The following is a 14366-nucleotide window of genomic DNA, read 5'->3' as shown; positions in this document are numbered from 1 at the left end:
CTCATGGGTCCAGGAAGCAGTACAATTTACACCAAGCCAGATAAATCCACTTCGAATAATTTCAACATTAATAAACCTGTCTCAGTGTGTAAAACCGAAGCCTTTACAACTAACAATGACCCTAGCAAGAATTGTCCATTGCATAACAAACCCCACCCCCTCAAAAATGCAGAACGTTTATAGAAAAATCCCTTGGAAGAGAGGATGGCCCTTCTCAAGGAGAAAAAAATATGTTTTAAATGCTGTTCCTCTACCTCTCACCTTGCTAGAGAGTGTACGACTGCCGTGAAGTGCCCGGAATGTAATAGCACTAATCACGATGGGGCCATGCATCCCGGCCTGTTACCGCAAACCGACAAAGCTCCTTCCCCCCCACAACAGGACGGCGGGGAGGGAGAGGCTCACTCCAGGACAACTGTTGTCAGCTCGAGCTGCAAAGAAGTTTGTGGTCAAGCTCAGTCAAGCCGTTCTTGTTCAAAGATCTGCCTCACTAAGGTGTACCCTAAGGGAGCCAAAGACAAGGCCATCAAAGCCTATGTAATTCTGGACAATCAGAGCAATCGCTCACTAGTCAGTCTAGAGTTCTTTGACTTGTTCAACATTGAGAGTAATTAGTTCCCATACTACCTTAGAACTTGCTCAGGCAGCGTGGAAACTTACGGAAGGAAGGCAGAAGGCTTCCAGCTCGAGTCCCTGGATGGTAAAGTTGTCATCTGTCTCCCTCCACTTTTAGAGTGCAATGAAATTTTGAAGAACCGCTCTGAGATCCCGACGCCAAGTGCGGTGCTACACCAGCCACATCTCCACCACATCGCCAAACACATCCCAGAACTGGATCCAAAAGCAGAAATACTATTAGGAAGAGATGTTCTCCGGGTGCACAAGGTTAGGCAGCAGGTCAATGGACCACACGATGCCCCCTTTGTGCAACGCCTGGATCTGGGCTGGGTGGTGATAGGAGAGGTGTGTCTTGGCAATGTACACAAACTGACGGTTAGCATACTCAAGACCAATGTGCTAGAGAGTGGCCGCCATTCAATTTTTCAACCCCGCACAAGTTTCATGTGTATCAAGGAGAACACAGAAGGCAAAAACAAGAAAAAGAAGAAGGACAAAAGTGCAAAATGTGATAGTGAAATTTCTGGTGAGTGTACCATAGATTTAAGCACACAAGAGAACTTGGGTAATGCTCTTCATAATAAGTTCCATCATGAGAAAACCAAAGAGAGTTGCAACTCATTAGAGAAAGGTGGTCAACAGCCAGTATGGGTAACACAAATTCTGTCAGAAAATCATTTTTCACAGTCTTCACAAATTCCAACGCCCTGTCTACCAGACTGTGGAAGAGGAACAAAAACCCTGAAAAGGAAACCTGAGATGCAGCAACGCACCCAATTGACCCACGAGGTACTGTGCACACTAATGGCAGAGGACACAGCCATTATAAATGCACGACCACTCCTACCCGTGTCTTCTGATCCAGAAAACCCCTTCATACTCTCGCCATCAATGCTCCTTACACAGATGGAAGGAGCCCGCCCTCCACCAGGGGATTTCTCTGATAAGGATTTGTACACAAAGCAATGGAGACAGGTCCTGGCTCTGGCAAATCAGTTCTGGTCTTGTTGGAGACAGGAATATCTACCTTTGTTGCAACACAGACAAAAGTGGACAGAACCCTGCAGGAATCTTCAAGTTGGAGATTTAGTCCTGCTCAGGGACAAGCAAATCACCCGCATCAGCTAGCCAATGGACAGAATCACTGCCACATTCCCTAGTAGGGATGGACACGTCAGGAAGGTTGAGTTGAAAACTACCGACCAAGGTGATGTGAAAATTTACCAAAGGCCAGTTACAGAAGTCATTCTACTTCTACTTAAGGACTGATTTAGAGACTAAAGTTTGTATTATGTTGTGACCCTACGAAGGTCAGGCAGGGAGTGTGTTGCCTTTATGGCATTTGTTTAGTTTATAATATTTTCGCTTCAGTAATTCGTTTGTTAGCATTTTCTAGTTAAAGTTAAGATTGTTTAAAGTAAATTCGTTGTCTGTGATATATCGCGGCATGCAATGACATCACACCTGGTTTCGCCGCGTCTTGTGGGAAAATACCGGTTTGGAGAAACGGGAAGGAGGGGGCTCACATGTGCAGGATCAGCGCAAAAAAAGTTTTCTTTCTACGCACTAGAAACATCAGTGAAGCAACGCCTTTTCACCATACGTTAATGTGGAATGGTTAATCTTACTGCGATCCTGTTTTTCTTGACTATGGTTTACCTCGGTGTTTAGTTCAGAGTTCTCTTACACCTGAGCGAGAACACTACAAACATAGTACAAGGTAACGTAGAGTTAACTCGCTTAGGCTAATATGATGGAGGATCTGGAACTTGTGTACTTTCAGGGAAGGTGACTGCATTACTATCTGCGAGAGTAAAGTGTAAATGTGGTATCTTCAAAATGGGTCTCTCTGAGATTAAATAACATGTTGCAATCCATTCATTGATGTTTTGTGATGTGTGCATATTTGAAGCAATTTCTTTAAAAAGAAGCTTTTAATAAAGTAATCCAGTTAACCTAAATCTAGTCATCTTACCTACATAGTTATAGCATGGCCAAAGATAATTACATTTCACCTGGATAGTGCTGAGAATTTTAATAAATTATTATTTAAAAAAACTGATGCTGGAAATAAAAACAGAAAATGCTGGTACCACTCAGCATTAGTGGAGAGAGAAACAGTTAATGCTTCAGATTAGAGTCCTTTCCCAAGAACTTCTAGTTGTTGTAGATGAGTATTTCTCGTGACTGACCATTCTGGTCAGTTTGGGGAAGATATGGGTTTGTGGCATGATTGTATTTAGCACTGGATTTAGTGTTGAAACCTACTTGATGTGACAGCAGAGATACTTGTGTCTTATCATTCTGGACTGCAGGAATTCTTCTCAGGTATGTGAGGAGCACAATGGGCTTTCTGTGCAGTAACTTTCTATAATTCTTTAAATATCCTCTCAAATTCTCTGCCCCAGTGGTATTAAATATAAGGAGTGATTCCTTCTTTGGCTGACCACCTCATTCATGGCATATGGATGAAGCAGCAAGTCCTGTATATGCTGCCCATCCCCGTATGCTGAATAGGTGGTGAGTTACCTCCCTGAAGTGTTGCATTCCAGGTGGTGAGAGTACTCCCACGGTGTGTTAGGTTTACAAAGACAGGGGTATGGTACTGGGCAGATAAGGAATTTGAGTCAGTGCCTGTGTGAATGTAAACGAGCAAGGAATCAATGAGTGGAAAAACAGACATTTATATTGTTTACACATTCTTTGTTTACATAGTTCAATACAGATTATATGCAAGAAGTTGGTGAACAGCATATGTCATTACACCACATCATAAGCGTGCCCCTCCCTAAAGTAAAAGCGAAGTAGACATGCATTTCTTGGTTCTGCTATTTTTCTTTTGATTTTTTGCTGGTGTTACAAAACATAACACTTGGCACAATGGAATTATCTTCATCTTTCTGACTCAAAGTACTCTCCAAAACACAAAAGTAGTTTTGGGAGGTGCAGGTATAAAAATGCAACACTGCTTGGAAGAACAAGGGCTACATTTAAGTTCTTTTGCTAACCATCACAAATGTAATTGATTTAAAAGAAATGCCTATACCAACTTGCAAGTATTCAACCCATGTGAAAAGTTCATTTTTAAACTCTCATCATACTCATTTGGGAAATCTCTTCTGGGTAATAACATTCCTATTACAATGCAAAACTAGAGATAAAACATAGACTCTCACATTTATTACATGGTACGAGTATTACTTACAGAAAACTCATTACATCAAAATTCCAAATTTATATCTCTTTATTGTTCAAAAATGTTGAATCTCATACAACTTTTAACAGGCTTTAAAATTAAGGAATTTCAACAATCAAAATGACAATATTTTCTGGTGCAGATAAAGTGGTGGATAACAAAAACCCATTCAATCATAAGAATTTAATCAGCAGAACTTGCTTTCATTTCTCTCCCGAATCAGTGAAACAAATGTTTTTCTTTCAGAATAATGAACAGTTTGATGAAGATTTATCTTAAGGATAGAGATTATTTTAATTCTACTTCTGACTCAATTTAATGAAATAAACAATGTATCCAATGCCATTACATTCACACTTGTTTAAAAATTATGTTCATAAAAACAAAAATATTTGCTTTAAACATTTAAGTTATACATTCACTGAGATATGGATTTCCCCTGTAAATATTACCTTGATCACTGGGTTATTAAATAAAGCTACATTTTCTAACCGATTTTTTTTAAAAATCACATCACCAATTAAGCTTTTGCAATAAAACAACTGAGTTATTACAAATGAAGTAGGGGAAAATTAACAAAAGCCCAGTTAAAATATTGCATTTTAATATAGCGAGAATAATGTTGAGTTTTTTTCTCACCTTCTATTTAATGACTTAAGTTTTATGCTGTTACATGGTTATTTTTAAAAACACAATGTTATCCTTTGAAAGACAAATTACAACAGATCCTGAAATTTTTTTAAAAGAAAGTGATCAATGTAACAAGTCTATGAAGTTTCCATGATGGGTTTAATTAAGAGCAGTTACAATCCAATCTATTAATTCTGGAAGAAACTGAATTGAAAGAAAATACCAGCATGAAATACAAACAGGAAAGGATATGGACAGTATTCTTTCAATTTCTGTTCTGTCTGATTTTACACGAGTAAAAATGCAAGCAGCAATGCAATAAATAATGCCACACAAAACAAAACCATTGCAGGTAATGTCAATTTTTGTGTCAGCAAAAAGCAAATATTTCCATAGACTGCCAAGTCAGAATGGCAACATCTTTGTATTGAATGTTGTGACTTCAGGAAACAGCACAGCTTTGTGGACTGCGAAGCCTGCTCCACAGTGTTGTAGAGTGACACTTAGCATGACATGAAGTCCATGTTTTGGCGAAAGCCATCAAATTGGTGAAATCACTGACGTGATCAGATCAAAAAAAGAAATTAGCTCATATTATGTTCTTCTATAAAATGGATAGGGACTGCAGAATTATTCATTGCAATATTCTTTCCCTTTTAAAGGGATATATTCGGACCTACAGAATCAAGGTGCTATTTTCCATTCCATATAAAAATAGCACAATTCTTCAGCTTCCATTCCTTAGTGTGCAAATGAAATCAATGTCCAAGGCACTTCAGGTAATATTAAAAATTCAGTGGATTTTGGGAGAAATTAAAATCAACATCCCTACCACCCCAAAACATTCCATCTACTTCACCCACAAAGATATGCTTTTAAAAGTAAAGAACTATCAGAATCTTTTGTCATTTCAGAGACAAAAATTGCCACACAAGCTGGAGCTGGAAGAGTACATGCTTGACAGAACCATAATAATTTTTCCAGATGTGCCAATTTGCAAAAATGAAGAGGAAAAGCACATCTAAAAGACCTTGTACTTCTTAGAAGAGTGAGGATAAAAATGTTCTGAAAACCCATGCATCTGCAAACGGATCGAGTTACCTCCTAAAATATTCTGTTGCCTTTCCGTTATAATTTAAAAATTCCTATTTGTGGAGAAGCCAAAACTGAAGATAACCATCAGTAGTTTGTCAATAATAGGTGATTATTTTGACAGCACTGTTTAACAATAATACTTTGCAATCTTGTTTTTGTAAAGCTAAAAGAAGCAGAGATAATCCAAATGTAAAAAATATAATTTGACATCAAGTATAAAATTATGTAAATCTGCAATTACAGTGATTTACCCTAGTTGTAAAAGGTACAGCGATTGACAAAAGTCAATTACCACCAAGAATTAAGACTTAATTCTATCAAAATAGTTTTCACATAAATTACTTCTGCACAAATAAACTAGATATTTAAATAATCTGGGACCAATCTCATTCAAAGGTTAATGAATATCCTGTTAACATACCAAATTATCTAGATACAGTTGCATAAGAGGAGAAGCCTTGAGGAAAATTCCAGCTCCATTCCTATTATGAAGCCCTTATGAATAGTCACTTCAAATATTATACAGCACCCATCAGAACCTCAGTACATCTCTCAGCAGCATCAAGTCAATTTCAACACCATAAGAGTGGGCTGGTTTCTTTGTGCTTAAAATATCTGGAGAACCATCTTCACAGTGGCAAGATACTGGGTCTACCAAAAATTCATGCAATCAAATCCAATTCACTTAATAGTTAAGGCAGGAAGAGAAAGTGAGGGGTTGATATAGTGAGGAGTTAGGGATGAAAGGAAAATGTAAAGTAGGAAACTTTAAGATAAAAAAATGCCTTGCAGGACTACAGAGAAGTTCAAAAAGCATTTATGGAAAAGATGATTACATGTTGCACTTCTTCCCATGAAATTAAACCATTTAACCCAAATGTAATAAAATCAGGCCTTGTGGCACAAAATTAATTCCCTCCATTTTAGAGTAACGGAGACATTTCATTACCCAAGTGGAAAGCCTCTAGTTAGTAGAGTACTTACTGGAGACTAATACAGTATACATTTATCTTCATAAAAAATGGCTGGTATAGAGTGTCAAATTTTGAAACATTCAGAAGCGGCCTAGGCATGATATGATCCTCCAAAGATTTTGATCAATGTAAACCCTAATAACTATCATGCCTCCTCACTTATTGTTTTCAAGATACAAGCAGCACAATCTCAAATAAATGGATAGCCAGGCATCTATGATTAAAACAAAGGCTAAATTACTGAACAGATTTAAATCAATGGGATGAATTTGAAGGAAATAAACAAAGAAAATTTTGTCCTGAGAAAGGCGGAAACAGTAAACATATCCATGCAGATGGACAGAAACTACAACACATCAGAACACCCCCATGTACAGTACAAATAACAGTTGAAGAGGTTTAAGGATTGATTACATTATTTATCTATAATATTTACATGTTGCAAACCTAACCAGCAAAAAAACCCAGATAAAACTACTTCAAGGCACTACCGTTGCCAAAATTTTTGGAAAAAATAAACACAAACGTTTTATCTGGTGATGCAAATTTTTTTTGGGGTGTAGGCAAAAAGGAATTGAAATTTAAAGATTAAAACAAGGGAAAAGATATTGGCTTACTTTAAATTCAGAAGTTGATAGGGTATGATTGCAAACTGAAGGAAACCAGCATCTGAACCAAGCTGGCATGCATTTGAGATACCATTGCTCTTTCTAGTTAATCTTTACTGATTTTACTATTTCCAGTATTTGAACTTCAGCCTTATTGATACACTTGTAAACTTCTAGCTGCAATATTGCACTGGAGATAAGTGCAAATTTAAAGATCAAACTAAATTTAAAGGACAAATTTTGTTAATTTTTAAAATTGTGTGTTTCTACTGATCTTTAAACATACTTGGTCTACTTTGTGCATAAAAATTGGAAGATTCTGATTGCACAGGACTGTATAAAATGATATGTAACTGCAACTGTACACGAAGTTTAACTTTAAGGTTTGAGGTATAATAAAAAAGATGGTGCATCTTATCAATCCATTAATAACATACAAGTGTGTGTAATTGCTGAGTATGGGTTTTGCCATGCGTATAGTTTTGTGCAAATTGTAACACAGACAAGTATGTTATCTTGTTACACAAGTGGCCTTAGGTTTACTCTTTAAGATCGGTAGCATTATAGAGCTTAGTTTCAGTTAGAACAAATCTAACCATCTATTTGCATTATAAAAATAAACATGATAATGTGAAGTATTAATGATCTTTCTTGTTCATTTTAAATGCATTTACATCTTTGCTTTGTAATTTTCTCAATCATCGGTTTCCATTACATGGAGCCACCCTGCCTCCTCACACTAACCGCTAGTGAAATCAAATCCACTATTTCTAAATTGTCTTCAGTTGTTATGTTAGACATTGAATGCTCAATCCACAGGTTCAAAGTACCAATTTCCTCAGAAAGGACCTTCCCACATTTAATAATCGCTTCTTCTTACCCTGCCTCCAGCGGCATGCACTCATGTTCTGTCAGAATCAAATGGGATGCAAAACAATGAATGACCACAATAACTGTCCCTCTAGTTTTAGGGATTCATGATATCTGAAGAGAGCTCAGATACATAATTTCATTGAGTGGCACAAGACTTAATGTGATTACTTGGGATTTTAAGCTTTTCTTTTTAAGTACATTTCCTTAATTTATACCCTATTTTTAATAATGTGAGTTGTAGCAACTTAGTAGGGTGTTGTTAAACAAAGCCAAGGTATAAAGGCATTTCTATGTACGATCATAAGATATAGGAGCAGAATTAGGCTATTTGGCCCATCGAGTCTGCTCCGCCATTTCATCATGGCTGATCCATTTTTCCTCTCAGCCCCAATCTCCTGCCTCGCTCCTGTGTTCCTCCATGCTCTGAACAATCAAAAATCTATCAACCTCTGCCTTAAATATACATAAAGACTTGGCCGCCACAGCTTCCTCTGGCAATTAATTCCACAGTAGCAAAGTATTAACAGTCTTACTATAGGAGAGGTAGACTGATAGGTTTAAGTCAGCAGGATGGGATCTGGGTTGTGAAAATGCACTTCTCCAATCAATTTGATATGGTTTAATAGTAGCTGTGGTTACTCAAGATCTGAAGACATGCACAGCCCGTATGACAAACTGTCGACAAATTGGGCATTCATTCATGCGCTTTCCACACTTAGTACACGTCACCATATGGCCACACTCAAGCAGCACACAGTCAATTGGAGAGTCCATGCATATTTTACAGAGGTTTTCTTCAAGAGCTGATGTCCCTGTGCCACCTAGAGAAAACAGCAATCAATGAAAACTACCTTAACTGTGCATCATTGTATAATCATGTATCAGAGAAAAAACCGGCAGTCAATATCTAAACAGCACAAGCTTCTATGGATGTTAACAAAAATGGCTTTCATTCATTGGAGTTTAGAAGAAAGAGTTATTGAACTATATCTAATCCTAAGGGGTCACAAAGGGAACACACACAAAATGCTGGAGGAACTCAACCGGCCAGGGTGCATCTATGGAAAAGAATATAGCGCCTCCAGCATTTTGTATGCGTGTTGCTTGGGTTTCCAGCATCTACAGATTTTCTCTTGTTTGTGAATATACATTGAGGTGTTTCCATTAGTGGAAGAATCTGGAATGGTGGAAGTGGGAGGGAGCATAGTTACAGGAGCACTTGTTTAAAACTGAGACAATGAATTGCTAAGAATATCTCCTGGCAGAACTGGAATGTTCTATCTAAGTGAGTTATGGAGCCTGGATTAACAGAAGTATTTAAGGAAGAGATAGATCAGTTTTTGAAAGGTCAGAAAACTGAGGGCAATGTGGAACTGGCATAGACAATGAATTGAAGCTCAAGAAAGATTAGCCACAACTACATTGAATGGCAGGACAGGCTTGAGAGCCAAATGGCCTACTACTGCGCCAATTGTTCTTGTGCTCCTGTGCTCAAAAGCAAGCAGTTAAGGTCCAGAATAGAACTTCCAATTATAGTGGCTTAATTCAGAATGAAACTGTTATTTTAGTATGCAATTCCCATTCCTTCAATATTAACACAGAGCAAGTGTAAATAATCATACCCCACAGATGTAACTCAAGTCAAAGGTATTGTCAAATTTGGATCTTGCATGTAAAGAAATTTCCATTTTGAGTTTTAAATTGGCTAAACTAATGAGATAAGAATTTAATTCCTTAATATTATGCACCAATCCCCAGGTGAAATTAGTTTGAATCCCAAGTGTGAAAACAGAGGGAAGAAGGGCAAGTCAAGCTATGTTTACTTACACAAAAGGTAATACAAGATGGTGGGATAGGAGAGGTGCTACATCTGCTACAATTTGTGTCCTGATCACGGCCAGCTAAATCTACAAGTATTTGCAAACTGAACTTTGCTTCAGAGCTGTTATCTGAGGCATAGAAGTTCGGTAACTCAGCACCTCCTGGCACTACATATGTACCTTTACTCAAATGCCAAAAACAAACAGAAATGGAGAATTTATATTGGGAGTTTTTTTCTCCAAAGTTGGCCAAGGGCATACATTAAACAAGTCAGGCGACCTGTTGACTTGTATCAAATCCAGAAATGTTTTTCAACAAATATTGAATAAAAATGTGGGAAATAATCAACTCTTCAGCACTACTATCTCTTACTGGCTAAATATTGTGCTCCAAGTAAAATTTCAACATAAAATAACGCTTCAGAATCTGTTGTAGTTTAAGTTCTGCTTCACATCTTCCGTAATTCTGATAGATTTACTATTTAAGTACTTCAGCAAAATTAAAGAGGATGAAGGGCCATGTGGTAAAAGTTAATTTATAATCAATGAACTGGTTGATTTAAATTATATTTTTCTGTGTTCTAAATATGAAACAATACCATGCAACATGGAACATAATAAAAATGTTTCTATTTCTTAAAGTAAAAATATGAAGAATCTTACCATCTTGAGATTTGAATTCCAAAGCTACAAAAAGAAATTTAAAAAGTATTCAGCAAACAATGACATTAAGTACCAAGATGAATTATATAATTCTCTAAATTAATTTCTCCTACCCTGATTCTGAAGGTCTTTTTGGTCATTGAATAATCTTGTTACTCTCTCCATTAACTCCCATTTTTCACAACATCCTTTATAATTTACAAAGTTTCGTGCCAGTATTTCTTTTAACTGGCGCACTGAGAGAGCTTCAACATCTTCGGCACAAGTCAAGTCTGATAAAGAGGCTCTGTGTCGGCCTGGTACAATTACTTCCTCTGAATCGGACTAGAATAAAGCCAAACAAAAACTGAGCAATTAAAGATAGACAGACCTGCAATAATAGTACCTCATCTACACAATGATTCAGTACAATTTTACAGCAAATTCTCCAAACTCAACTAAACAGATATGGGGTAATGAAATTAGCAAAAAAATGAACTTTTGTCCAAGCTGCTTAAGCCTTTCCTTCATCAATGAGGGGAATGTAGATATTGCAACCATATGAGTGTTAAACTCTCCACTTCAGTCTGATACATTCATTTATACAACAAAGTACTCAGGAAGAGCAACACTTGTTTATCCATAATATACTTTTTACAATTTGGTACAGAAGTTTGTAAATAACTAATCTACTGGGCCTTTAGGTGAGCAGAATCAACAGTGATTTAGGATGGCAGTCCTTTGGTCACAGGCTGAAAGTAATTGAGGTCAACTCAGACAACATCCTTCCAAGCAGGGAAATCTTCTATTGTTACTACAGGCTGATTTTTCCTGTTCTTGAAAATTGTCACCACTAGAGCATCTCAGATTTCTTTGCCATATCCTTTCCAGATGTGGCAGAGGTTATAGATTGCTAATTGAAGTTCCCTACCATCAAGTTTTGAAACTTTAGCAAGGGCTGCTTTTCCTCTCCTATCACAACTACGGAAAAGGATTAACTGAATTTAAATATTCTGATATGTGACAATACTGATTGAATCATTAACATTAATCTTAAACTTATGGTCACTAACAAGCAGTTTCAGAAAAACCTCCAAGATCTTTTAACTCCTCCATACTTAGTCATGTCTACTGTAAGTGGCACTGCCCCAGAATGCCATGGTTATATCTTTTTCACAGATAATTTCACTCATGGCACAGCTATATTCTTTAATACTCAAAAATAACATTTAAAAAATCAGTCCAACTAATTTGTTAAACTTCAGAGTGCCAAAATGGCAATTGGAAATTTGCTTTTATGATTAAAAAAAAAACAGATTTATATCTCAGTGATAAGAGTCTGACACAAAAATTAAAATAAAATGACTGGTTTGTTAGGAAAGAAAACATTACATAAAAGGTAAAAGGGAACTTAAGGAACAAGCTACAGAGCTTTTATTTATACATTTTATTTGTCTAGTGTAATTATAAAAGCATTTAACATGGAAGCCAAAATCTTTTTAAATATTTAGCTCAAGAGAATGGTTACTGTTGAAGGGATGAAATTATTTAATATTAGCTTGAGCAAAATTAATTAGACCACAATAAAAACAGACTAATTCTCTGCGAAAATATGGTCAATGTACATTTAATATATCACTGATCCCCTTACAAAATAACTAATGTGACTGCTAATCCATTTTATCAGTGCTGGTAGAACTTGCAGTAAATATTTAACTTACCTCATTCTCTTCAGCTTGTGCCAAAGTCTCATTCTGATTGTCTGCAGTCACTTCTGCATTCGCCTATATATGCACAAACGAAATTAATACTTCATATACATTATTCATACCTCAGCAAAACAAGCATTAAAGCTCAAGATGGAAATACCAGATCACAAGATTTCACTTTTTCAATTCTTCTGCAACTAGTACAAAAATTGTTATCCTTGTTCTGCTTCTGTCAATTGACTCATAAGATGTTATCAAAAGAAAACGTACCAGGTTTGCTTCCTGAGAATGTCTTGGGTTATTTGGGTTGGCTGCTCCATATGGTGGGGGAGCATCATGTGAGGTAGAAGCCACTGTTGCTGAGTGCGTATTTGAAATGAAGGTCTGCTGTTCAGGCATATCCATTCTATAAAGAGGAATATGTATCTGACCAGTTGGTACAGACTGAGGATTCTGTCCCATGACCAAGTCTACAAGATCTGATTTTTCTCGGCACATCTCCATTGAAATTTCATGTAGCTGTAAGTAGTCACGTAATTCTTTTACTTTCAATTTCATCAGTTCTCCCCGGTGGAAGTCGGTAGTACGAAATCGCTGACAAATATGGCATATTTTTGGGCTATTTTCAGAGTGGATTGAACAGGACGTACAAAAATTCTTCTTACAATCCACACATACATGCTGGAAAACAGGAAGTACAGTATTATTGGCAGCGTGCAACATTTAACACAGTAACTTAATTAACGAGCAGATTCGAGATTATTGCAGTTTCTTCTGAGATAAAAAGTTTTAAAATGCATCAGATCAATGTTGCCTCAAATTTTCCCATAATTACATACTACATAGCCTGACCTCCTACATGACTGCTCATAATAAAATAGATGAAACCTTGTTTTAGATCAGACTTAGGAGCAGAAATCGGCAATTTAACCCATTGAGTCTGCTGTATCATTCCATCATGGCTGATTTATTATCCTTTTCAACCCCATTCTCAGCCTTTTCTTTGTAACATTTGATGCCCTGATAAATCAAGAACCTATCAACCTCCACCTTAAATATACCCAATGACTTGGCCTCCATAGCCATCTGTGGCAATGAATTCCACAGATTCACCACCCTCTGGCTAAAGAAATTTTTCCTCACCTCTGTTCTAAATGAATGTGTCTCAATTCTGAGGCTATGCCCTTTGGTCTTGAACTTCCCCACTATAGGAAGCATCCTCTCCACGTTGACGCCATCCAGATCTTTCAATATTCCATAAGAAAAGAATAAGATCTCCTCCCCCTCATTTTTCTAAACTCCAGTGAGTACAGGACCAGAGCCATCAAATGTTCTTCATATGTTAACTCTTTCATTCTCGGGATCATTCTTGTGAGCCTCCTCTGTACTCTCTCCAATGCCAGCACATCCTTCTTTAAGTAGCCCAAAACTGCTGACAATACTCCAAGTGCGGCCTAACCAGTGCTTTAAAAAACCTCAGCATTACATCCCTGCTTTTGTACTTTAGCCTGTGGGGGAAAGACTCCCACGTTTATAGAAGAATCATCATCTATCACTTACCAATGTAAATGGCAGGTTCAGAGACAAAAAAAAGTTCTAAATTCAACTATTATGACTTCCCCGAGATAAATACATTTGAATTCAATAAATTGTGATTTAAGTTATTAAATAACTATCCAGTTTTCTAAACTGCTGTCAACTCTGGGAATATTAACCTTTTGTTAAAAAAATTCCCACACTTGGCTTCAAACAGCTATCAACAGGAGGCATTCCAAGAGATCTGAGGCATGGTTGACCACCAGATATCGATAACTATTTATTATAGACTTCACATTTGGGGAACGGTGCCCCAAACCTCACTAACAAATCTATAACTTTCCAATAACATTTTTCTAGAATATTAACATTCACCATCCTTTTCACATTATACAAAACACCTGCATGTACAATTTTATTGTCCTCAAACTCTTTCTCATTTACTTAAAAGAGGGTGCAGCTACCAAAGGCCAAGATTTAACGGCCACTCTTAGTTGCTATTTAAATACATTATTGAGAACTGTGATATTCATAGTTTACAGAGCTGTGAAGCACAGAAAAGGGCCCAATGGCCACCACATCCATGACGATATTTTTGAACATCTACACTAATCACATTTGCTTGCATTAGGACCCTTGTGTTTTGCTGATTTAGGTGAGGTCCC

General features: G+C 37.0%; 1 protein-coding gene across 2 annotated transcripts in view; it reads right to left on the bottom strand.

The window, feature by feature from the left end:
- Positions 1–3328: 3328 nt before the first annotated feature.
- The window catches only part of LOC132395850 (E3 ubiquitin-protein ligase rififylin-like), a 49980-nt gene continuing 38942 nt past the window's right edge, over positions 3329–14366 (bottom strand). For both annotated transcript variants that reach the window (XM_059972968.1, XM_059972969.1), the window contains 5 exons: positions 12436–12846; positions 12178–12240; positions 10591–10801; positions 10478–10501; positions 3329–8815 (listed from right to left, as the gene is read on the bottom strand). In XM_059972968.1, coding sequence (XP_059828951.1) covers positions 8634–8815; positions 10478–10501; positions 10591–10801; positions 12178–12240; positions 12436–12846 — 891 coding nt within the window. In that variant the 3' untranslated portion in view covers positions 3329–8633. The remainder of the gene's footprint in view (positions 8816–10477; positions 10502–10590; positions 10802–12177; positions 12241–12435; positions 12847–14366) is intronic.

Source organism: Hypanus sabinus, chromosome 6 (assembly GCF_030144855.1).
Source record: "Hypanus sabinus isolate sHypSab1 chromosome 6, sHypSab1.hap1, whole genome shotgun sequence".
Classification (NCBI taxonomy): domain Eukaryota; kingdom Metazoa; phylum Chordata; class Chondrichthyes; order Myliobatiformes; family Dasyatidae; genus Hypanus; species Hypanus sabinus.
This window is presented reverse-complemented; position numbering and strand designations above follow the sequence as displayed.